Raw genomic sequence first — 25,741 nt, 5'->3', positions numbered from 1 at the left:
TAGTTGTGTTCCAAGAGCTACTCCGTATGCCACAAAGTGGGCTTACAAAATTTTTGACGAGTGGCAAAGTTCAAGAAGAATTCAAGACGCCAACTTAGAGGAAATGGGATTTAGAGTTAAAGTTGAGAGTATTCAAAACTGCACAATTAATTTTGTGAACAATGGGAAATTGTAAAAGAACGAATGTTTGTTCTAATCAGAAATTATCAGGAAAATAATCTTTTTTGTTTACTGCGGTTAATGTTTTTGTATGCTGCCTTTTAGGGAATAATTTGGTATTAAAATTAACGTGAAAGATCTCTAGTGATCACAGTAATCATATTTTCATGAATAATTCATTGATGATTTAGTTGTTTATGAATTGTACCCCGATTTTCCCCGAGACCGAAATCAAAACCCTCTCGGGGCTTTTCAGAATGATTATTCTATACCGGCTATAAAGGTTCATACACGTGATTGATTTGCCTCGTGTGATAGGCTAATCAGCTCATGAATTATTATTAATGCATTTTGAGATTATTTTAGCGGGTGGATGTGCAACCTCTCCTAGTAATTTGCTCGTAAATCAGTCAGAAAGTTTCGAATCACTCTTTTTTGTTTTTATCAAAGACTTAGTATGCAGTAAAGTTTCCTAACAATCACAACTATTTTACTGACATATTTTTATATTTCGATTATTTACAATTTTATATTGCATATTTATACATGCAATAACAAAATTTTACCAAATTAAATGTCAAAGAACAGTCTAAATAATCTGCTGGTTTAACTCAGGAATAGGTTCCCAGCTCAGTATGGTGAAAACAATTGAGCAAATACCTATGGCTGTACAATTGCTTTATCTTAGATGTAACATTACTTGAAGCTGTACCTCTAAACATAATTAATGATCTGGTACAACTGAATTTTGCATTCTTGTTTTCGTGTTAGACTTGTTATGAAACAAAAGTTTTAAAACTTGTGTAATTATTGACCTAAAAGAGCTCATTGACTTGGCTGACTGACAGATCACACTTAGTGTAACTCTTTAACTCCCAGAAGTGATTAACCTGTAACTTCTTCCTATGATATCCATACATTATCCAGGAAACAGGTAATGAGAATACTGAAACTTATCAGGTAGAAGTTCTTATCTTGATCTAACTCCAAATTCTCGTAACTAATTCACAAAGAAACGTGTAGCAGCCAGAGGGGAGAATTGACCAATCAGATTTTGGGAGTTGAAGGGTTCTAATGCGCAATCTTTGAAATTTGTGATGTGATTGGTTGTTTTGTAGTTCAACTGACCATTCAGAATATTCTTACTGACAACATACATCCCTTGTCCAGAGTAGTTTCATGTTTAAAAGTTGTATAAAATTAATTCAAATCTTTTAAGGCGTACTGATGTTAGTCTATTCGAATATCTGAATGCGATGGTTACTAAATTCAGACACAACTATTCGACCATCGCTGAGCACTGCAGCAGAGATAGGAGCGTTAAATTCTCCTTTTTTGTCTCCTTTTGATCCAAATTTTGTTATAAACTTTCCACTAAGATCAAGTACCTGAACTCTGTGATTCAGTGAATCACAGACCATCATGTGTCCTGCCTTGTTAATTGATAAACAATAAGGGTTATTGAACTCCCCATCCCCCTCCCCCTTATTTCCAAATCTGTACAAAAAATTACCATTCCTATCAAACACTTTGATACAATGTTCATCTCTGTCTGACACTATGAGATATTTTTCACACTGTATACAGTGAATGGGACGGGTTAATGAACCCCCACCCCCGAATTTATTTAAATAATGGCCTTTAGGAGAAAACATGTGGATCAAGTTGTTCCCTGAAGCAACAATAATTATATTTCCATCGTCCTCTACGGTTAAGCCAGGAGGATAAAACAGCTGGTGATCAAGATTTCCTTTCCCACCAAACTGGCTCAGGTACTCACCCTGCTCACTGAACAACTGAACACGGTGGTTAAGATAGTCCACCACTATAATGTTATTGTTTTTATCAAAAGCTATCCCAGTAGGATTGTTGAACTCTCCCTGTCTATCACCTTTACTACCAAAAGATCTTAAGTAAGTTCCATCGCTACTAAATACCTGAACCCTGTGGTTATCCCACTCAGTCACTGCAATTTCATCACGTTCATTCACTGCCACTCCCCAGGGTCTGCTTAACATTCCAGGAGACGAGCCATGCTGTCCAAAAGATAACACGGGTCTGAATTGTCTCGGTGAAACTTCAATCGAGAAAGGACTGCCTCCAGCTTCTTCCTCATTCACTTTGACTACTGCCTGGCATCTTCCGGTTTCTTTGGCAAAATAGCTGACTTTGTAGCTACCATCGTGGTTATCTTTCACTCGCACTTCTGTTGCACAGTCATAGCCTCCCTGATTTTTTATTTCCGCAGTTACTCGGTCACGCTTTTCGTAACACTGTTGTCCTTTGGCATTTTTTGTTGTTAAAACAAAGTTCGCTTGAATTCCAATAATCGCTTCAGTGAGTCCTTTTCCTTTAGCAGTCGACTTATCCGCTTTGCACTCAGAGCTAAATACACGGCCAATTCCTCCATGTATTGTTTTTGCCTTTAAGGCTTCGTTTCCCTCAAAGATTAATTGACGCAGACCTTCGAGGTCACAGTCCAGTTGTTCGCGCTCATCGTCGACTTCTTTCGGGATGATTGTGTTTATTGCCTTATCTAACTCTGCAAGCTCTGCGCTGGTGCTTCGCTTTAAAAGCGTTTCAAATTTTGTGACTGCTGTTTCGATCATTTTGACTTTCTGTTCCATTTCGATTCTTTGTATTCGCAAACGTTCCAGGGATTGTTGCGCCTCATGATCCGCTTCATTAAAGATTTCCTGTTTCTTGGCTTCAATAACTGCGATCATGCTTTCTGCAAACTGTTGCGCGCTTCTTTTTACTTTGGCAACGTTTGCTTCGATGTTATGAGAACTCTCGTCAAGTTTCAAGATTTTGTTTCTCATCCTTTGTGCTTTTGCTTTGTTGGATTCAATCGTGGACATGACTAGCGATTTCTTTTCACTGGCCGCTTCTTCTAATAGTACTTTAACATGTCCATCGTGAGCGGTTACAACGCATGAAGAACAAATAGTTTCTTCACATTTGACACAGAAGAATTTTAACTTTTTCTTTTCGTGGCCCTGTCGTGAACAAAATGCTGGTCGCTTCATGACATCTTCAATATCTTGATCTTCAAAATCTTTCAGCGCAAGTACTCGGTGTTCTTTGTTTTCTCGGAGTAAGTTATGCACGGTAATACACTCTTCACACCAGAATGCACAACACTGAAAACAGTAGAAACTTTGCACTCTCCTTTTGTTGCAGTTTCTGCACTTGACTCCAGTAGAACTGCACTGCTTTATGGCCAACACATCTAGTAAGCTGTTGATGCGAAAGTTGGTTGGCAGATCTCTTAGGTTTCCTCCAGGGACTTGGCTTTCCTTGCGACACTCAGGACATGTAATAACATCATGGCGGCCACTGTTTCGTTGAATTCCGGTTAAACAGTGAAGGCAGAAGTTGTGCAAACATGGCAGCTGTTTTGGTTCAGTAAATGTGGTCAAACACACAGAACAGGAAACTTCCTCATGGAGATTGTCAAGCAAGGTTTTGATATCCATGACTGACTGTTTGAAGGTAGGGCTATTGCTTTGTATAGTAAAAAATTAATAAAACAGAATAATAAAACAGAATAATAAAAATGAAATGCTATAAATATTGACCAATCACATATGATACCTAAAGGCCTATTTGTCAGGCAAGATTTCTAAGAAATTCATCTAAGTTTACCACTCACTTGTCGGGGGAGGGGGTGGGTGCTACTTCAAGTAGGCTATGCCAGATCAAGAAAATATCTTTGTTAGGTTCTTGCCGGATAAAAAATGTACCGCAAAAATTTCAAAAAGATATTTCGGAGTCGCGTCAAGTTTTGGAATACTCGCTCCTTGAAATAAATGCGGCTTTAGAGGCAAGCGCCAAGAGTAAATACGGTGGGCCACTCAGGGACTGGCACTAGGGTTTAGGTTTGGTCTCAGTTCCCTACACTCGTCGGCCAAGATGGCTTCCTGAGCAGTGATCAATTTTAAAGGCTGTTTATTGAATGCCTCGCCCTTGATTGACTTGCAATGAATACTTAGGTTTATTTCATGAGAGTTTTATTTCCAATTGTTGTTTTTTCGCCTGATTCCAAGATGTACGATTAACAATGCTCGAAAATTACCTAGTTCATTTCCTGACTACAAAAACACGTGAGGACAATATTTAAGAAGCAAGATGTCTGTAAAAGGTGACGAAGATCTTTCAAAACGTACACTATGGGAGAGATTCAAGGAACCCTTCTACAAAGAAAGGTTTGAAAAGTGTAAAAAATGTATAATGTTCTCACCACAAGATCTACCATGTTGTCGCGCACTTAGCTTAGAAAACACGCTATCGGTATGTTTTCTGGAAGACTGCGTTAATTAGCCCCTGAAAGCTTGACATCCTTGATTTAAGTCGAAAAGTAACCACTTTTACCGCCGTTCAACTTTTGAGTGTTTTTCTCTTTTTGTGGTATGTTTTACTCAAGCTTAAAGGCATTTTTTCAAGTAACTACTAGAATGATTGAGAATGGTGAATCTGAAGAAGAAACTGGTTGGCAGAGAGTAGAAGCATTATTTGAAATCAGGTGGATACGATAGAGACCATCACTAATGTCATGTTTCTCCCCATTACCGCCCCCCCCCCCCACCCCCCCACCTGGGGTCATTTTCCGCTGTTCCATGTTTTAGGATTTGGGGTCATTTTCCAACCATTCTGCCTTTCCACTGTTCTGACTTTTAGGATCACCCTTCTAATAAAAGCGTTTGTTTAAAAAATTCACTCCATTGTTAGAATAAATTTGCTGGATAATTCTGCAGGATTCTTTTTCTGGATAATTCTGGTGGATTATTTTTCTGGATTATTCTTATGGAGAAGGATACTGTGATGCGATGAAATAATGGACTGTGAGATCTAATGATTTTCTAACTCAGTTTGGGTTTCTCAGTACAATAAATTAATGTAGGTCACTGACATTACTCATAGCACACTGAATCTCAGTCATTTCATCAATAATGATCTGCTGAAAGTACATTCATTTGGTAGCAATTCTGAGATGAAATGACACTTCATGAAACTGCAGTAGATACATATGATTTTCATATATTCAAATTCATTGATGAGTTATTTATGTTTTGTTCTATAGACAGAGTGATGAGCATAAAAAAAAGCATCTAAAAATTTTGAAGCTAATTTTTTGAACGCCTTGATTAACTTGCAATGAATACTTAATACTTTTAGGTACATTTAATGACAGTATTCTTTCCAATTCTTGTTTTTTCGCTTGATTCCAAGATGTACAGTGAATAATGCTTGAAAATTACTTGGTACATTTTCTGACGATAAAAAAACCGTGAGGTCAATATCTAAGAAAGAAGACATCTGTGAAAGGTGACGAAGATCTTTGAAAGTGTACACTTTGGAAGAGATTGAAGGAATCATTCTACAAAGAAAGGTTTGGCAGATGTAAAAAAAGGAAAATATTGTCAACACATAAGATCTCCTTATCGTCGTGCACTTAGGAAACACACTAGCGGTATACTTTCTGGAGGACTTCGTCAGTCCCTGAAGTTTGATATCCTTGATTTAAGTTGAAAAGTAACCACTTTTACTGCTGTTAAATTTTTTAGTGTTTTTTCTTTCTTACTGGTATGATTTACTCAAGCTGTTTTGCATTTTTGTTAATTCACTGCCAGGATGTCAGAAAATTAATTAGCTGTGTGGTGACCAATCTCCTTGTGGGTAAAGAGGAACAGAAGGGCAAAGCCCAGAGCCTAGCTGTTTAAAGGGTAGATAACACTATCCAATGGATAAATCACTACCCAGAGTGTAAGTGTTAACAAAATGTACCGCGCTATGCAGGAGATAGTGATTCATCCAGTGGATAGTGTTACCTACTCTTCAAGCAACCAGGGCCAGGAGAGTTGGGGGGGGGGGGGGAGGGTGTAAGAGGACTGAGAATAAATGATAGGAGGCTGAGTCTTTTTTTAAGGTGGGAAGATGGAAAAGAGTGCAAATTAAAATGTTTTTTCTTAATCATAAATCTGCATATTTTATCGCAAGGGACAGGATAAGGTTGTCCAAGGTTGGAATGGCAGCTGAGCAGGACACAAAAATTAGGACGTTTTTATTCCTTCCTCTCCATTCCTCATTTCCTCCCTTTACACCCTAACATCAGTGTGCATATTCTCCATACTGTTCTCTATACATTTCCTAAAGTGCTGATAAGGAGAATTTGTTTAATAATGAAGAGCTTCTTTAGTTGATGATCATTTCCGTAATTCTCCTGACCTTAATGTGTGGTTCAGGGGTGATACTGTAAGGAGAAATAAAATGTTAGTCACTCTGAGGGATTAAAGGGTTAAGTCCCTATAGTAATACCAAGTCCTATACTGACTTATCAAACACTTGGTTGCTTTTAAATGTGATTGTTTTATGGGTCGTCAGGAGGAGTTTCTGAAGCGCCGAGGATAAAACTTTGACTGCTTTGACAGAAAAGTAATGGCAGTAAAAGGGTTCAATAACAAATAATTTTTGTTCCATAATCGATGAAGGGAATTACAGTTACTGTATTTATTTTATTTTGGGATACAGTTACACAGAATGGTGAATCTGAAGGAAAAACTGTTTGGTAGAGAGTAGAAGCATTATTTGAAGTCAGGTGGGTACAATATAGACCATATTACTAATAGAAACCATATTACTTATGCCATGCCTCACCCCCTCCCCCCTGAGTACATAGACAGTGAAAAGGAATACAAAGAGATTAGCAGATCATTCAAATGCTAGAGCTTGTTTTTAAAGTTTACTCCATAATTAGAATAATTCTGCTGGACAATTTTGCAGGACTCTTCTGTTGGATAATTGTGCCAGACAGTTCTACTGGATAATTCTTCTGGCAAAAGGTATGATGAGATCAAAGAATGGACTGTGAGGTCTAGTTTGCTTTTATAAATTAGTTTTGGGTTTTGTAGTACAATCAAATTTAGGCATCTGATAACTCACAGCACACATCGAATCTCAATAATTTAATAAAAAATTATATTCTGAAAATACTTTCTTTTGGTAACAATTCTGAAATAAAATGAGTCCTCCATGTTTTGTTCTTTAGACAGAGTGATGTGCATCTTGATAAAGATGGATGGCAAAATTCATGAAAACATATTTTAATTTAAGGTAGGACTGACTTTTTACATATTTAAAAGAGCCTTGGTTATAAAAGTGCCACAAATATGTTAATATCCACATAATTATCAATGAATACCATAAAGTAATACAACACTGCTTCAATTTGAAAAAATTTTGTTCCAAAATGAATACTTCTGTTAACCTGTAAACTCCCAAGATTTCATTGGTAATTCTCTTCACTATTTGCTGTACAATTCTCATGTTAGTTTTGAGAATTTGGTATTGGATCAACTAATAATCCCCTAATGATATTTTTCTTTATTCTCATCACTTGTCTGCTTGATATCATATTGATATTGTAAGGAGAAATTCTGCCTTGGTCACTCATAGAAGTTAAAGGGTGAAAGGAAAGGTAATATTTCCCCCACATACACAAAATTTAAACAGCCCGTAGACATGTACAACATTTTTTCCTACACAGAGGCCATGAAGAAGAACAATACTTATAGTTTGTAAAACTTCTTTTCTTAGAATAAAAAGTCATAATTCTATTTTTTCTGTGACGAAAGTTTTTCACTAAAAGTGGACTATTAATCAGGTCAATGAATTTACCACAACTTTTTGCTTTGAACATATATAACAACCTCAACTGGTGTTCTGTGTAACATCTTTTCTAGGTGGTGTAAAATGGCTGTTGGGGCAGCATTTGGAGGTGGTTTGAGGTAGGCAAGTTTTGTTGAAAAATGTAGTGTCGCAAAGTCTTTAACTGTAATGGAACAGACTCAAATATACAAGAAGAGTTTACACCAAAAGTAGGCAGATCCAACGTATCTAAAACGTCCTTGGGCTTAGCAGCCAAGCCTGCAATATCCATGGATACCCGGATATAACAAAAAGAAAATGAACTGACTGTAGTACTCAACATGATACAGACAATAGAATGTAGTGTTTAGAAAAGTTTTTTTGTTATTTTAGCTTTGACAAAAATTGTGGGTCATTTACTCTTTCCCCTCTAAGAGTGACTAACATATAATATCTCCGTACACTGTCCCCCCCTGAATCACACATTGAGGTCAGGAGAATAAAGGAAATGATCACTAATGAAACAAGCTCGTAATTTTTAAACAAATTCTCCTTGTTTGCACCCGAAGAAATGTATGAAGAACAGTATGGAGAATATGCATACTGATATTAGGGTGTAAAGGTCTAAGTCGTTGCTGACTGAATGTTGCTGAGTGAATCAAACATTGACTTCATCAATTATCTTTATTTTGTTCTGACTATCCAGTGTACAGTATAAGTTGGACTGTAGTTTTATAACAGCGCTCAATAAATTTAATTTGCACTCTTCTAACTTTCTGAACCTTCAGTTTGCCCCTTGGAATTAAAAACTTCCACAGGCTGGAAATTCAATTCTACCAGAGGAATACGATCTGAACAGAAAGCAACATAAGGAATGCAATGTTGAAATAGAGTAAGTGATGTTCTATTTTCGCCCTAATTTAATCCACAATTATTTTTAATTTTATTTTTTATTTGCTTTATTCTGTTCAAGTTAGTGATGGGTGGCCTTTGTCTGCTATTTATTCCACAGATTTTTTTCTTTCATTTACAAAACCTAACATTGTGACAACTTTAGTTTTGAAGGAGGCTGTGTGGCAGAGTGGTGCCCAGGGCCCTGGACTTGTATTCTGGTGGTCCTGGGTTCAAGTCCTCCTCCCTGCTAATTATAATAAATGAGGTTAATTATTATCATGTAATAAAAAATAATAATATATAAGATTAATTATTATTATCTAATTATTTATTATTTATTCTCAGTTGCCCAGAGTTCAATCAGATCATGGGAGTTAGAGGATAAATGTTAATTTTGCTTTTTTTTTCCTCAAGAAGGAATCAATAAAAAGATTAACATTGTCATTCACATACTGATATTAATATGTTGCATTTTTTTTAAAGTTTCTTTTCATTGAATTTTACTATTGCAGTACTCTCTGGAAAGTTTCTGTGAATTGCAAAAGACTGAGTGAAAATTTGAACCTCAAAAAGGTACTGACTAACTTAGTAATGTCATTATAGTCCTATTGCCAGCGTAGAATTTCTTTTAGTTTCAATAACTCTCCTTTTTACATGTAGAATTATTGTTGCATACTTTTCTGGAAATTGTTCCAGATGGCAGAGATACAGAGATACTTCTCCAAGAAATCCAGCTCCAAAATAGAAGAAAAAAGATTAATTTTAATTCATGTTGTTTTAACAACATGAATAAAAGCCCTAGTCCAGATGAACAAGCACTTAGGGTATTTAGTGACTGAGGAGAATGTATTACAATAATTGCTAATACTTTCGGAAATGGTTAAACAATCTAGTCTTCTCGGATAAAGACGATAAACCGTAGGCTCTGTCTCCAGCTGCATCTTCTCTGTGCTGGTTAGTTTGGGACATTAGAGAACCCACATACTTCTCGCAAAGAGTAGGGGAGGTAACTCCTAGAGTTGTGTTCTGGCCTTGTTACACAGGCACCCCATTCGAACCAGGTGGAATGTTAGACAAGGCCAGCCTGTCTGATTTACGCAAATAAACGAAAACACGAATGAAATCTTTAAATTTTAGGTCAGCCAATAGACAGCTCTATTAATGGGCCTGCCCCACCTCCATGGAGCAGCCCCCTCAGTTGTGTAATGACTTTACAACCAGTATTGAAGATCAAGCAGACCTCGTGAAATCCGAAGTTCTGGTACTCGATTCCTTTTGAAATCCGAAGATCTGGGACTCGATTCCTTTCTAAATCCAAAGATCTGGAATTCGATACCCCGTGACATCTTGAGATCTGGGATTCGATTCTTCGTGAAATCCGGAGAGAGTAGATGTATTGAGGTCACCTTCTTCGCCTATCTCCTTCATGCCATGTGGCACGTAAGGCCTCAACACAGTCCCGCCAACCAGCTCTGTCAGCCGCTGCGATTTGTACCTCACTCCGGATCTTCCATCCAGCTTTTTCCCTTTCTTTCTCTGCTGTCTTCCTTCATGTTGTCTTTGGTCTGCCCTGTTTTCGCCGTCCTCCTAGGGTCCAGGTCAATGCAGGTCTGCAGTCATTATTTGGTTCTTTCCTCATGTTGTGGCCGATGTATTGATGTATTTACTAATATTTTCTGTTTGTTAGTTGCGTTCTACTAGGTGTCAGGGTTCTGGTCTCGTTGAGGGAATGTAGCAGAGAAAGCAGTGTATTAACTTTATGGGCAGAGGTTGGAAAACGTGAGTGTACAGCTGTCTTGGTTTTCATTGGTTTGTTTGTTTATTTCGTTTCGTTTTCACAAAACAGTCGGAAGCGCGGGTAGACGCAAGTGACCAGATTTGTAAATGCAGCACCAAAGTTAGCGAAAGGGAAATGTGAGCTTCGGGGAGATCGAAGAACGAGGAAACTTCCTGAATGGTGAGCCAATAAGAAATCAAAGTAAAAACGGGCAAACCGCTTAAAGCGCGGAAAAATGCGGGCGAACAAGTCGTGATTGGTTTTAGTTTAGCATCCGGTTGGTTGAGTAGTGCGAATTTTTTGTACCAATCACAGAGAAGAGTAAAGCAAAATTAATGCAATCCTGAATTACTTATGGCACAATTGAAAACTGCTTTATCACTTAAACTTTCTTGTTCTTACTAAACTACAACCATGTTCTCTGTGATTCTCATTAAGGTTTGGCCCATCACGACCTTTTTTAACCAGCAAGTGAACATGGGCTCGAAGATGCTTGGGGACGAACACAGCACCAAGTAGCCTGCCAAGAACATTCTAATGCAGGTAGATAGATCTTGATTGTCAACTGCAGAAGGAAAAGGACTCTCCGAAGCGATCGTTGGAATTGAAGCAAACTTTGTTGTAACAACAAAAAAATGCCAAAGGACAACAATGTTACGAAAAGCGTGACCGAGTAACTATGCAAACAAAAAGCCAACAAGGCCATGACTGCACGGAAGAAGTGCAAGCGAAAGATGGAAGCTACAAAGTCCGCTATTTCGCCAAAGAAACCGGAAGATGCCAGGCAGTAATCAAAGTGAACAAAGAAGAAGCTCAAAGTTTTCCTTTCCCGGTTCAAGTTTCACCCAGACAATTCAGACCCGTGTTATCTTTTGGAAAACAAGGTTCGTGTCCTGGAATGTTAAGGAATCCCTGGGGATTGGCAGTGAATGAACGTAATGAAATTGCAGTGACTGAGGTGAATAGCCACAGAGTTCAGGTATTCAGTTGCGATGGAACTTACTTCAGATCTTTTGGTATCATAGGTGATAAACAGGGAGAGTTAAACTGGCCTGCTGGGATAGCTTTTGAGAAAAACAATAACATCGTAGTGGTGGACAATAATAACAACCGTGCCCAATTGTTCAGTGAGCAGGGTGAGTACCTGAGCCAGTTTGGTGGTTATGGAAATCTTCATCACCAGCTGTTGAATCCTCACGGGTTATCTATAGAGACTGACGGAAATATATAATTGTTGCTGATTCAATCAACAAATTAATCAAGGTCTTTTCTCCTAAAGGCCATTATTTAAGTAAATTCGGGGGTGAGGGTTCTTTAAGCTTTCCCGTTCATTGTATACAGTGTGAAAAATATCTCATAGTGTCAGACTCAGCTGAACATTGCATAAAAGTGTTTGATAGAAATGGTAATTTCTTGTACAAATTTGGAAAGAAGGGGGAGGGGATGGGGAGTTCAATGAACCTAGTTGTTTGTCAGTTAACAAGGCAGGATACCTGATGGTCTGTGATGAAGATAATCACAGAATTCAGGTATTTGATCTTACTGGAAAGTTTATATCTAAATTTGGATCAAAAGGAGACAATAAAGGAGAATTTAATCTTCCTGTCTCTACTGCAGTGCTCAGCGATGGTCGAATAGTTGTATCTGACTTTTGTAACCATCGCATTCAGATATTTGAATAGACTCGTCATAATACCTTACAAGATTTATGCAACTTTTAAACATGAAACTATTCTGGAGAAGTGATGAATATTCTCGGTAAGAATCTTCTGAATGGTCAGTGGAACTACAAAACAATTGCAACCGATCACATCACAAATTTCAAAGATTGCACATTAACCTTTGAACTCCCAAGATCTGATTGGTCAATTCTCCCCTCTGGCTGCTACACATTTCTTTGTGAATTAGTTACGAGGATTTGGTGTTAGATCAAGATAATAGCTTTTACCTGATAAGTTTGAGTACTCTCATTACCTGTTTGCTGGATAATGTATGGATATCATAGGAAGAAGTTACATGTTAATCACTTTTAGGAATTAAAGAGTTACACTAAGTGTGATCTGTCAGTCAGCCTGATCAATAAGCTCTTTTAGGTCAATAATTACACAATTTTCAAAACTTTTGCTTGATATCAAGTTAAATACGATGACAAGCCTACAAAATTCAGTTCTACTTCGTCATTGATGATACTGAGAGATTTATCTTCAAGTAATGTTTCATCCGAGATAAAGAGATTGTTGCGACCATAGTTATTTCCAAGCGATTCTAAGAATTGCGTTGGTTTTGTAATGGTCAAGCTCGCTTGAACGTACCGTACTGAAACACTTAAACATGTTAGATAAAGCGGCTTGGGTGGTCAAGTTGGTTTCGCAATATGTTTTTTTCGAGATCACTGTGGCGTGAAGGGTGGCCTACGTCAGAACAGCTTCAAGTTTACTAAATATGGAGGTAAACAATACAGAAAACCTCAAATAAACCTATTCAGTGAGAAAATACGTTGTTTGTTTAGGTGTTCCAAGCGATTCTAAAATTATTTTGGTTTTTAGTGGATAAATTTTTCCGAACCACAAAAACACTTTAGCAGACTGTTGGGCACGGTCTTAAAATGTCCCTCCGAATTCCGGGAATAGTACAGAAGACCTTTTTCACGGAGTATAGATTTAAGATCCTTATCCCGTTTTACCTTAGTGAATTTGTACTTTTATTTAGTGTAACAGGGCCTTTGGGAGTATTGTACGTAGCATAAACTACACTGTTTCTGTCGGAAGTCTTTACATCAAGTGAACCAAAACAGTGTTAGCGTAAGGGGGACATGTTGACTAGTTCCATGTTGATTCGCTGGCTTACAGAAAGAACTAAAAGGGTAAAAGTGCCATTTATGAAATACAACGCCTCAGAACCTCTCAATGACATTTCGCCGAATATTTCATACTGCCGGGCATTTATTCTATTGGAGACCGTGCCCAGCACTCTGATCAGAGGCGTATGCTGCTAAGCGTCACCAACCGAGCAACATTATGGGGAGTACAAACTCGCAGAATTTGTCCACTAAAAAAAAAACAAACAAACAAATTTTTGGAATATTTTGGAAGTTACTACACAAACATCCCGATGTTCTTAAAAAGTTTAAAAGAACTTTTCAATTAAAATTACGCGACAATTTCCAGCTGCCAGGCATTCAGTCTATTTGAGACCACACCCTGCTGCCGGTCATTCCGTCGCAGCGAAAATTGATAAAAAATTTCTTATTTCTGATAGTTGATAACTTGTAAACCTAGACAGCGAAATGAAATGTACACCTCAACAAACCGACGATCGTATTTTCACTCAGATCTATGTTGCTAGACAGTTTTTACACAATTAAATCTTAGCTTGGTAAATCAACGGTTGAAAACTGAAAATAGGCAATGTAGGTGTACAGGTAAACTCTTGAACTTACTAAGTGATTGACAATTATTGGCTAAAATTACATATAGATACAAAAATTTCAATCTTGGCCAAAGTATAAAATATTAGCAAACTGATTCCCTAATTCCAAGGAGCAAAAGGGCGCGGGTTCCTCTTTCGAATTCCTTGCCACCATCCCATAGGCGGAGATGAAAGCGGACGGCTGTAAAAGGTTCTTTTCCTCGACGTTTCCTGCAAAACTGTTTCCCTTATTAAAGGCTGATAGTTTCAAAAGAGACTGTTTGGGGCTGCGTCGGTGGGGGTAACGAAATAATTTCAATTTATTAAAAACTGGATCATTGGATAATGCAATTCAAGACTTTTTATTGGCTCAGCCATTATGGTATAGGAGCCAATATACCATAATCTAATTTCTGTACATTGTTAAATCCGGTTTCTTCTCACAAAATAAAGTCGACAAGATTTGTCGAATATCTTGGGGGCGTTTTTTTAATAAAACAATTTTTTCCACGAGCGCGCGTTGGATATGAGATGATAGATAGCCAACGAGGCGCGTAGCGCCGAGTTGGCTATAATCATCTCATATCCAACAAGCGAGAGTGGAATAATTGTTAAATATCAACAAAGTTGAAATGGTAAATTGGCCACCGTTACGATTATAAAAGCTGACGTTTCGAGCGTTAGCTTTTCGTCGGAGCGAATAGAGGAATTGTGGGTTGTGTGTGCTTTTAAAGGCAGAAAATAGAGCTACGTGATTGGTGGGAACATGGCAACGAGTAAAACACGAATAAATTAGTGGAATGAAAAGCGTTCGTTGATACCTGTGGGATTTAGACTGCCGGTTTGAAAGATGAGCTTTTGTTCAAGAGTTTTACGGCTTTCCGTGCTACCTAAGTATAAGGAAAGACCGCAGATTGCCATATGTTGCTTAGAATGATTAGGTAAACTAAAATGTCTAGCGACTGGTTTCGATGTGTCCTTGTCATTCCTCTGCAAGTCGCGAAGGTGTTCTCGGAATCGGTCACCTAGTCTTCTGCCTGTTTCGCCGATGTAAATCTTTTTGCAATAAGTGCAAGTTATGCAATAAATTACATTGGCGGAAGTGCACGTGAAGTGATCGGTGATCTTTATGGATCGTTTGGGTTCTGATATTTTCTCAGTGTTGTAAATGAAAGGACACGTTTTGCATCGTGCACGAGCGCGTTTAAAAGTGCCTGGTTGGTCATTAGTCTCAAAAGAACTTCTGACCAAAAAATTGCCTATGTTTTTGTCGCGTTTAAATGAAATGAGCGGAGGCTGCGAAAAGATAGTTATTGTCTCTGGATTGTTTTGAAGTAATTTAAAGTTTTTAAGAATGATGGATTTAAGTGAGTGCTTGTGAGGGTGAAACGTGAGAGTGAATGGAATGTGGTCGCGGTCGGAATCTTCCTTTTGTGACGTATGTAGTGCAATGTTTCCCTTATTAGTTTGTTTTAAGATTTGATATTCATACGAGGAAATTTCTGAAAATTGGTAGATGTACAAGTGCGCCATAAAAAAGTTTTATTCCTCCTTTAGTCGCCGTTATCGTTCAAAACGTATCTGTTTAGTGCTGTTAAAAAGACAATTGATGAACAAAAAACGAAGAACTGCGATGGGGAGTTCGACTTGCTAGTTAGGATTATGACTAAAAGCGGAATTGTACGACACGAAGTCCCATTACCAATTGTAATGAAAACTACATGACAACATCTGAGAAACAAACTAGTCATCGATGAAACGTTTTCAGGATCATAAGGGAAGGGCGAGAATAGGAAAATTATTTTCATTCTGTCTCTTGATTGAGTCACATAGTCCATTCGGCACACAATGTTACGCCAGAAATCACGGATTTGACCTCAGAGCGTTTTTGTAGAAGTCACGCTCTTCTCAAAGACCTTTGTGAAAACTTAGATCGTTCCCAGCTATGATAAGGGTAAGCCTCTTCTAACACGCTATCAATTTTCTTATTGATAAAACATGTCTGTCTCAAGTGACAACTTCATAATGAGCTTTCAATTTCTGAGGTCAAGCTAAACTTAAATAATTCTCAGATGTATTGCAAGTCAAATATGTCTTTAGGTATCTTATGTAATTGGTCAATATTAGTAGCATTTCAATCAAAAGATTACCAACTGAAGCTGTTTAACAGATATTTGGCGTCACGGTAGTTGCTAATTATGCCGCGATCGTCGATTGCAGTGTTAGTCTGCGAGTGTTTTGCTCTCTGTTCTAAAAGCAAATTCAACTTTACACAAAACATGTGACAAAATAGAAAAGAAAACAGATGACATCTATGAGCAGCAATTTTTATGCTGCCTAAGGTCACAGTTCCGTTTTCCTCTTATTCTGATGTGCGAAATCACAAACATGCGTGAAGGGATTGGTTACCACAAATTAAAAAACCGCCAAAGATAGATAATGATTTCATCCCACAATAAGGACCACCACGTTCCCTTCGTCTGTGACGAAAGAGTCCAGTCTCTGACTTATTATCTCACGAGAAAAGAATATTGTTACAATTAAATTGGCTGGAAGAGCGAAACTGCAAAGTGGAGGAAGGGTAGAAATATAATGTCCGGAGTAGAAAGAACAGAAAAAGTTAGGAGACAAAGGATTCCGGTTTCCCTTCACAATTATTCCGGGTGAAATTTTACAATCTATCATTTTACGCATGTTTCTTATACAACAAGTCCCCTCGCAAGCTATATTAAGCTCGAATTAGTGCTCCTGTAAATAGCTCCTGTAAATGAATAAAACACCTGACTTACGCTGTGTGGAATTATAAAACTCGGGTAATAGAGTGATATAAAACACTACATGAGATACAATACAATACTTTATTCAAGAGAAAGGAAAATAAAAAAAATTGCAAAAGTATCTCTCGAAAGGGGATATTCTAGAGGTTAACCCTATATGAAAGATTCCTCGAATAAAAGATCAAAACATTATATATAGATAATTAAAAACTGTTTACCATCATCTCAATCAATATTCATGTAAATCTTTAGTCTGTTACGAAATAAAGTCAATGATCCTGCGTGTACAATATCTTTAGGCAAATTATTCCACATATTAACGATCCGTACAAAAAAAGAAAATTTGTAGCAATTTACGATAGCTATTTTTACGTAGAGCTTATAATCGTGATTGGCTCTAGTTCGATTACATTTAGTAAGTTCAAAAAAGTCCGAAAAATGAAGACTATCTATTTCCAGAACTATCTTGTAGCACTGGATCAGAGATAAAAACTCTCTTCGTTTCTCCAAAGTTTGCCAATTCAGTAGGCGGCAGCGGTCTTCATAGCTCATTTCTCCGCGTTTTTGCTTTAATGCCAACCGAGATGCCCTTCTTTGGACTTTTTCCAAGGATTCGATATCCTTTTTTTGGTAGGGGCTCCAGACGGGGACAGCGTATTCGAGTATAGGTCTTACTAACGACTTAAAGAGGCAGGAAAACGCATAGCGATTATCGTTTCCAAGTGATCGCCTAATTATACCCAACACTTTGTTCGCCTTGTTTACTATGTAGGAAACGTGTTTACCCCAAGATAGATCGTAGTTTATTGTAACCCCTAGGTCCTTGGCGCTGTCGACAGATTTTAGTTGCGTACCAAGGGAATAACTAGGCTTGGATCTGTCTCTACTGTGCGTTACACGCATAACTTCTCATTTTTCAGGATTAAAGCGCAACTGCCACTTGTTAGCCCAATCGCTTAATTTGTTCAAGTCCAGCTGTAAGGCTGGTATATCCTTATCAGGCTCCATGATCTTGCGATAGATTTTAGTATCATCAGCGTAGATTTTCACGGTTGATGCAATGTTTGCCGAAATATCATTTATATAAATAATGAATAGGATTGGGCCGAGTACTGTTCCTTGAGGCACACCTGAAATCACGGGTGACCAGTCTGAACAATTGCCCCTTAACACTACACGCTGCCTTCTATTCGTCAAAAAATTTTTAATCCACAGTAGTAGAGAGCCGTCTATCCCATACCGTTGTAGTTTCAGCAGCAAGCGCTCGTGTGGCAGCGCGGGAACATAAGGCAAGAGCTAGTAAAGCAAAAAAACTCTGAGCGGGGTGGGGAAAGGACGCGCTTGCGTGTGACTTCTGCTCGGCTCAAGGACAACTAGTTCACACGCTTAACTCCTCCGTGTGTGGTTTAAGAGAGTAGAAACCACCTTCACTTATCTACAAAAAACTTTTAAAGTTAAGCTGCATAAGCTACTGATAATGTCAACCTGACAAAATTTTGTCATAAAGAGTCTGTTGTTTTTTAAAATCCCCTACGCTCTTCCCAAATATCTTTAAGCTTCGTCGAGGCCAGAATAAAGCCACTCTTCCCAAAACATGTCCGCCATCTGATTGAAAACATATATCTACAGCTACACATTGAGCATCAAAATGAGCAAGGTCACGGTAAACTTACACGATTCTCAGATATCTCCCTTTTCAATTATCACATTCATTTCAAAACGCGCTCCCCCAACAAAACAGCCGGATACGACCACTTTTGACTTCCCATAACAAATCGCCCATTTATTCCAGAAATTTTAAGTCAACTCTACAATAGCGTCAACTTTTCCTTAAAATCTCCCTTCAATTAAACTTCTCGATCTGTCGCAGCCATTCTGAAGACCCACTGAAGGTCAGCCAATCTTCACAAAACCGGTCCACCATCTGATTGAAAACACGTTTGTCCACCGACAGCTACACAGTGAGCATTAAAATGTGCGAGGTCAAGTCGGGTAACCTTTCACGATTCTCAGAAATCTCGCTTGTCAATACCCGTTTACGCATCACATGTAATTGGTCACTAATATGTATTGCATTTCAGTCGCAAGACGACACTGTTTAAGGCGTGTTTGGTACGTGCAGCAAAAGCTCTCCTTTGAAGCCGCTAGTAATGGATATCAAAACCTTGCTTGACAATCTTCATGAAGAAGTTTCCTGTTCTGTGTGTATGACCACATTTACTGAACCAAAACAGCTGCCATATTTTCACAGCTTCTGTCTTTACTGTTTAGCAGGAATTCAAAGAAGCAGTGGCCGCCGTGATGTCATAACGTGTCCTGAGTGTCGCAAGGAAAGTCAAGTCCCTGGAAGAAACCTGCCCACTAACTTTCGCATCAACAGCTTACTAGATGTGTTGACCATAAAGGAGTGCAGTTCTACAGGAGTCAAATGCAGAAACTGCGACAAAAAAAGAGTGCAAAGTTTCTACTGTTTTCAGTGCTGTACATTCTGGTGTGAACAGTGTATCACTGTGCATAACTTACTCCGAGAAAATAAAGAACACCGAGTTCTTGCGCTGAATGACTTTGAGGATCAAGACATCGAGGATGTCTTAAAGCGACCAGCATTTTGTTCGCGACAAGGCCACAAAAAGAAAGAGCTGGAGTTCTTCTGTGTCAAATGTGAAGAGACCGTTTGCTCTTCATGCGTCGTAACCGCACACGATAAACATGTTAGGTACTGTTGGAAGAAGCGGCAAATAAAAAGAAATTGCAAGTTATGTCCACGATTGAGTCCGAAAAGGCAACAGCGCAAAGGATGAGAGACAAAATCTCGAAACTTGACGAAAGCTGTGATAACATCGAAGCAAACGTTGCCAAAGTAAAAAGAAGCGCACAACAGTTTGCAGAAAGCTTGATCGCTGTTATTGAAACCAAGAAACAGGAAATCTTTAATGAAGCAGATCATGAGACGCAACAATTCCTGGAACGTTTGCGAATACAAAGGATCGAAATGGAACAGAGAGTCAGAATAATCTAAACAGCAGTCAAAAAAGCTGAATCGCTTTTAAAACCAAGCACAAATGCAGAGCATGCAAAGAGAGATGAGGCAATGAAGACAATCATTCCGAAAAAAAGCGATGAACAGCGTGAAGAACTAGACTGTGACCTTGAAGATCTGCGTCAATTTATCTTCGACGAAAACGAGGCTTTAAAGGCAAAAACAATTCAAGAAGGGATTGGCCATGTCTTTACCTTTCGACCCAACGAGACCAAAGCGGATCATTCAACGGCGAAAGGAAAAGGACTCACTGAAGCGATTGTTGGAATTGAAGCCAACTTTGTTTTAACAACAAAAAATGCCAAAGGACAGCAGTATTACGAAAAGCGTGACCGAGTAACTGTGGAAATAAAAAATCAGCAAGGCCTTGACGGCGCGACAGAGGTGCAAGTGAAAGATAACTACGATGGAAGCTACAAAGTCAGTTACTTTGCCAAAGAAACTGGAAGATGCCGGGCCGTAGTCAAAGTGAACGAAAGAGAAGCTCGTGGCAGTACTTTCTCAGTTCAAGTTTCACCCAGACAATTCACACCCGTGTTATCTTTTGGACAACAAGGCTCGTCTCTTGGAAGGTTAAGCAAACCCTGGGGAGTGGCAGTGAATGAACGTAATGAAATTGCAGTGACTGACTCGGGTAACTACAGGGTTCAGGTATTTAGTAGTGATGGAACTTACTTAAGATCTTTCAGTAGCAAAGGTAATAAACAGGGAGAGTTCAACTGTCCTACTGGGATAGCTTTTGGTAAAAACAAGAACATTATAGTGGTGGACAATGGTAACCACCGTGTTCAATTGTTCAGTGAGCAGGGTGAGTACCTGAGCCAGTTTGGTGTTAAAGGAACTCTTGATCACCAGCTGTTTTATCCTCACGGCTTATCTATAGAGAACGACGGAAATATAATTATTGCTGATTCATACAACAAATTAATCAAGATCTTTTCTCCTGAAGGCTATTATTTAGGTAAATTCAGGGGTGAGGGTTCTTTAACCTTTCCCTTTCACTGCATACAATATGAAAAATATCTCATAGTGTCAGACTTTCGTGAACGTTTTATCAAAGTGTTTGATAGAAATGGTAATTTTTTGTACAAATTTGGAAAGAAGGGGGAGGGCGATGGGGAGTTCATTTACCCTCGTTGTTTGTCAGTTAACAAGGCAGGACACCTGATGGTCTGTGAAGTAGGTAATTACAGAGTTCAGGTATTTGATCTTAGTGGAAAGTTCATAACAAAATCTGGATCAAAAGGAGACTTTAAAGGAAAATTTAATAATCCCGTCTCTGTTGCAGTACTTAGCGATGGTCAAGTAGTTGTGTCTGACTTAAGTAACCATCGCATTCAGATATTTGAATAGACTCATCATTATACCTTACAAGATTTAACTTGATTTTATGCAACTTTTAAACATGAAACTACTGTGGACAAGTGATGTATATTCTCAGTAACAATCTTCTGAATGGTCAGTGGAACTACAAAACAACCAATCACATCACAAATTTCAGAGATTGCACATTAACCTTTCAACTCCCAAGATCTGATTGTCAATTCTCCCCTCTGGCTGCTACACATTTCTTTGTGAATTTGTTACGAGAATTTGGTGTTAGATCAAGATAATAACTTCTTCCTGATAACTTTGAGTATTCTCATTACCTGTTTGCTGGATCATGTCTGGATATCATAGGGAGAAGTTACAGGTTTCTGGGAGTCTAAGGGTTACACAAGTGTGATCTGTCAGTCAGCCTGGTCAATAAGGTCTTTTAGATCAATGATTACACAGGTCTTAAAACTTTTGTTTGAAATCAAGTCTAATACGATAACAGAAATACAAAATTCAGTTCCACCAGATCATTAATTATATTTAGAGGTATAGCTTCAAGTAATGTTACATCTAAGATAAAGTAATTTGGAATATTTCCACCATGCTGAGCAAGGAACCTGTTCCTGAGTTAAACGAGCAGAGTGAATGGACTGATTTTTGATATTTAATTTAGTAAAATATTTTTATTGCATATAGAAGTATGCAATATAAAATTGTAAATAATCAAAATGTAAAAATATGTCAATAAAATAGTTGTGATTGTTTTTAAACTTCGCTGTGGAATAAGTGTTTGATAAAAAAAAGAAGAGTGATTCGAAACTTTGTGACTGATTTACGGGCAGTTTACTAAGAGAGGATGCTCAGCCACCGGCTAAAATATGGAATCTGAATAAATAGCTGAATTTACAGGCTGGAAGTAGTGTTTCACCCCTGAGAGATCCAAGCCAACCGGAAGTTCTTTCAGCGCACCCTTGAGAGTTTGTAACGCAACACGCTAATGCTAAACCTCAAAAAGTGATTGATAACCTACGAGGCTGGCAAGTTTATATGCTTTTTAAAACGTTAAACAAATGAGTTGCGAGGTTTGAAACTTTGAAACCCAAGCTCTGCAGTTTTCATCCATTTGATTAAAACAAATCTTTTGGACGAATCGCGAGTGATTGGTCACACGTACGAACAGATTACTCCTCGGGAAAAGGGTATGAGAACTAGTCAGCGACTTGTTCCCGGGTGAAGTGATCTATCAGGAAATCTCAACGCTCGCTAAGTAGATTTGGAATATGGGCCTTAAATTTACACACCTCACTTGATAGAACATGGCGAAGTTTATAAATGTGTATGGCTTCACTAATTTACCATTTTACAGTCAACGAAATGAAAGTTTTTAATTGAGCTTGTCCCAAACACGTCCCACACTTTATTCGGCCGTGGCCATTACAAACCTCACAACTGCAATCGAAAAAGGTTTTTAAAAGCTCTTTTTCTTTGGAAGGAATGGAAATGTTGATACCGTAAAAAGATTTATCTACCTCTCTTTAAAATCTACAAGAGCTGTGTCTGACTGATTTTGTTGTAGATACAGTTCAACCTCTCCACAACGGCCACCTTGAGGACAGAAGAAAGTGGCCGTTGTGAAGAAGTGGCCATTGTAGAGAGGTTAAATGAATGTATGGACAGCCCGACATGACCAAAAAAGTGGCCGTTGTGGAAAGGCGGCCATTTAGAGAGGTGGCAGTTTGTTCAGGTCCGACTGTATTGTGAAAACCAAACAAACAAACAAACAAACACGCCAAACCAATGAAAACCAAGACAGCTGTACACTCACGTTTTCCAACCTCTGCCCATGCAGTTAATAGACTGCTCATACTTCTGCATTCCTTCCACGAGAGCAGAACCATTACACCTGAAAAACGAAAAACATAACTAAATAACGTATATAAGAACGATCCTTCGCAGTAAAGCACTATTTGAGCAATAGTGGAAATCAGACCTGAAAAAAATTTCAGGCCTGTACGGGATTCGAACCACTGACCTCTGCGATACTAGTGCAGCGCTCTACCAATTGAGCTAACAAGCCAACTGGGAGCAGGTCATCAAATTAATTCGATATAAAACCCGTAGATGATAAATCGAACAACAACAAACATATGAAACATATGAGTGAACTGCGGTTATGAGACGTATATAAGAACGATCCTTCGCAGTAAAGCACTATTTGAGCAATAGTGGAAATCAGACCTGAAAAAAATTTCAGGCCTGTACGGGATTCCAACCACTGACCTCTGCGATACTAGTGCAGCGCTCTACCAATTGAGCTAACAAGCCAACTGGGAGCAGGTCATCAAATTAATTCGATATAAACCCGTAGATGATAAATCGAACAACAACAAACATATGAAACATATGAGTGAACTGCGGTTATGAGACGTATATAAGAACGATCCTTCGCAGTAAAGCACTATTTGAGCAAGAGTGGAAATCAGACCTGAAAGAAAAATTTCAGGCCTGTACGGGATTCGAACCACTGACCTCTGCGATACTAGTGCAACGCTCTACCAATTGAGCTAACAAGCCAACTGGGAGCAGGTCATCAAATTAATTCGATATAAACCCGTAGATGATAAATCGAACAACAACAAACATATGAAACATATGAGTGAACTGCGGTTATGAGACGTATATAAGAACGATCCTTCGCAGTAAAGCACTATTTGAGCAATAGTGGAAATCAGACCTGAAAAAAATTTCAGGCCTGTACGGGATTCGAACCACTGACCTCTGCGATACTAGTGCAGCGCTCTACCAATTGAGCTAACAAGCCAACTGGGAGCAGGTCATCAAATTAATTCGATATAAACCCGTTGTTCGATTTATCATCTACGGGTTTATATCGAATTAATTTGATGACCTGCTCCCAGTTGGCTTGTTAGCTCAATTGGTAGAGCGCTGCACTAGTATCGCAGAGGTCAGTGGTTGGAATCCCGTACAGGCCTGAAATTTTTTTCAGGTCTGATTTCCACTATTGCTCAAATAGTGCTTTACTGCGAAGGATCGTTCTTATATACGTCTCATAACCGCAGTTCACTCATATGTTTCATATGTTTGTTGTTATAACTAAATAAATCAATAAATCAACTATCTTCGGATTTAACGAAGAAACGAATCCCATATCTTCGGATTTCACGACGAATCAAATCGCCTATCTTCGGATTTCACGGCTAATCAAATTCCAGATCTTCGGATTTCAAAAGAAATCGAGTCCCAAGTCTTCGGATTTTAAAAGAAATCGAGTCCCAGATCTTCAGATTTCACGAGGTCTCCCTGATCTTTGGGTTTCGGATGGTCATCGGAACGCGAAATCTAAGAATTTCCATTTCCAAGATCTACAATTCGATTCTTTCAGCGGTACTCGGATGTTTTTGGTTTCCTTCATGTCCGTGAGCAAACAAATAACATCGTTCTTCATTAAAACGAATATGAAACTAAAGATTTTGACATTAACGTACCCTTCCAGATCCACAACACTTGTAACAGCGCTTGTACCCCCAGCCATGCAATCATAACACGGCTGGAAAGAAAAATGAAATGAAACAACATGAATACAGGATCAGAAAAAAGCGAAACTCATTTCATAACAAATTGTCCATGCTGAATAAACTGACAGTTACGGAACTCTCCCATATTTGACCCTGGGAGCATGTTAGCCTAAAGAGTTAAATTCATCTGATGGATGGGACTTCATCTGATGGGACTTGAAGTTCTGCAGTCAAGCATCGCCAGAGGCTCCCTATTTTTCGCATTGCTGACCAAGCATGTGATCAAGATGGCTGGATATTGGTCAAGTTCGTTTGGTGTTTGCATGCATAGCCCGCTTAAAACTTGTAATATTTTGCCTTTTTTTCCCTTCCTTTTTAGCGCAAATCATCCCAATTCAATTCATGTTCATTTCTGGAGGAGAGGGGAGGAGGGTGAGGCTAGCTATACAGTAAGTTGTATTCTTAGCTTTTGCACCCTAAGATCAATATGCATATTCTCCATTCTGTTCTCTGTACATTTCCTGAGGCGCTGACGAGGAGATTTGTGTAACAATCAAGAGCGTTTTTGGTTGGTGTTCATTTCCTTTATTCTCCTGACCTTTATATGTGATTCAGGTTTGATATTGTAAGGAGAAATAAGATGTTAGTCACTCTAAGGGGTAAAAAGGTTAAAGAAGGGCACTGTCACCTAACAAAAAAATAATGTACATACCTGGATGGTTGTGGTGTGAGGAACTTGAATATTGGTTGTAAAGTCATTAAACAACTGACGGAACTGGGCAGGAATGCTCCATGGAGGTGGGGCAGGTCCATTAACAGTTCTGTCTAGTGGCTGACCTTAAAATTAAAAGACAGTATCCATTTATTAATTCACTTGCGTAATTCAGGCAGGCTGGCTTAGTCTAGCATTCGAGCTGGTTTGAATGGGGTGCCTGTATAACAAGGTCAGAACACACCTCTTGGAGTTATCTCCCCTGCTCTTTGCAAGAATTATGAGAGTTCTCTAATGTCCTCAACTAACCATCACAGAGACTGATGCGACTGGAGACAAGACCTACAGTTTATCGTCCTTATCCCAGAAGTACGGTGGCCCATAGGGGACATGACACATTTTTTTTTAATCGCGCGATAAATGATAGATTATCGCGCGATAAATGGAAATTATTGCGCGATAAATGAAAAATTA

The 25,741-nt window shown here is 38.6% G+C and overlaps 3 protein-coding genes and 1 pseudogene across 4 annotated transcripts in view; 3 read left to right on the top strand and 1 right to left on the bottom strand.

Moving 5' to 3' along the window:
• LOC148729892 (uncharacterized) overlaps positions 1-12,536 on the top strand; it is a 116,661-nt gene extending 104,125 nt beyond the window's left edge. Inside the window, exons 2-9 of the mRNA XM_088761365.1 lie at positions 6,691-6,757; positions 6,943-7,001; positions 7,208-7,272; positions 7,902-7,946; positions 8,595-8,698; positions 9,213-9,273; positions 9,838-10,479; positions 10,916-12,536. Of these exons, the coding sequence (XP_088617491.1) occupies positions 11,157-11,708 (552 nt within the window). The 5' untranslated portion in view covers positions 6,691-6,757; positions 6,943-7,001; positions 7,208-7,272; ... (3 more) ...; positions 9,838-10,479; positions 10,916-11,156 and the 3' untranslated portion in view covers positions 11,709-12,536. The remainder of the gene's footprint in view (positions 1-6,690; positions 6,758-6,942; positions 7,002-7,207; positions 7,273-7,901; positions 7,947-8,594; positions 8,699-9,212; positions 9,274-9,837; positions 10,480-10,915) is intronic.
• LOC111332933 (E3 ubiquitin-protein ligase TRIM45) lies at positions 628-3,713 on the bottom strand. Its single transcript, XM_022938421.2, has one exon. The coding sequence runs from the start codon at positions 3,636-3,638 to the stop codon at positions 1,395-1,397; it is 2,244 nt and encodes a 747-aa protein (XP_022794156.2). The 5' UTR covers positions 3,639-3,713; the 3' UTR covers positions 628-1,394.
• LOC111334986 (complex I assembly factor TIMMDC1, mitochondrial) overlaps positions 4,044-25,741 on the top strand; it is a 42,800-nt gene continuing 21,102 nt past the window's right edge. The window contains exons 1-2 of one of the 2 annotated variants that reach the window (XM_088761361.1): positions 4,044-4,367; positions 4,616-4,684. In XM_088761361.1, coding sequence (XP_088617487.1) covers positions 4,291-4,367; positions 4,616-4,684 — 146 coding nt within the window. In that variant the 5' untranslated portion in view covers positions 4,044-4,290. The remainder of the gene's footprint in view (positions 4,368-4,615; positions 4,685-25,741) is intronic. The other variant, XM_088761360.1, reaches the window with a different exon arrangement.
• Positions 18,738-21,789, top strand: LOC148729891 (E3 ubiquitin-protein ligase TRIM45-like; annotated as a pseudogene).

This window comes from Stylophora pistillata, chromosome 5 (assembly GCF_964205215.1).
Source record: "Stylophora pistillata chromosome 5, jaStyPist1.2, whole genome shotgun sequence".
Classification (NCBI taxonomy): Eukaryota; Metazoa; Cnidaria; class Anthozoa; order Scleractinia; family Pocilloporidae; genus Stylophora; species Stylophora pistillata.
This window is presented reverse-complemented; position numbering and strand designations above follow the sequence as displayed.

Bases quoted from the DNA above. Each gene is read 5' to 3' on its own strand.
- LOC111332933 (XM_022938421.2), bottom strand. From the start codon at position 3,638: ATGGATATCAAAACCTTGCTTGACAATCTCCATGAGGAAGTTTCCTGT.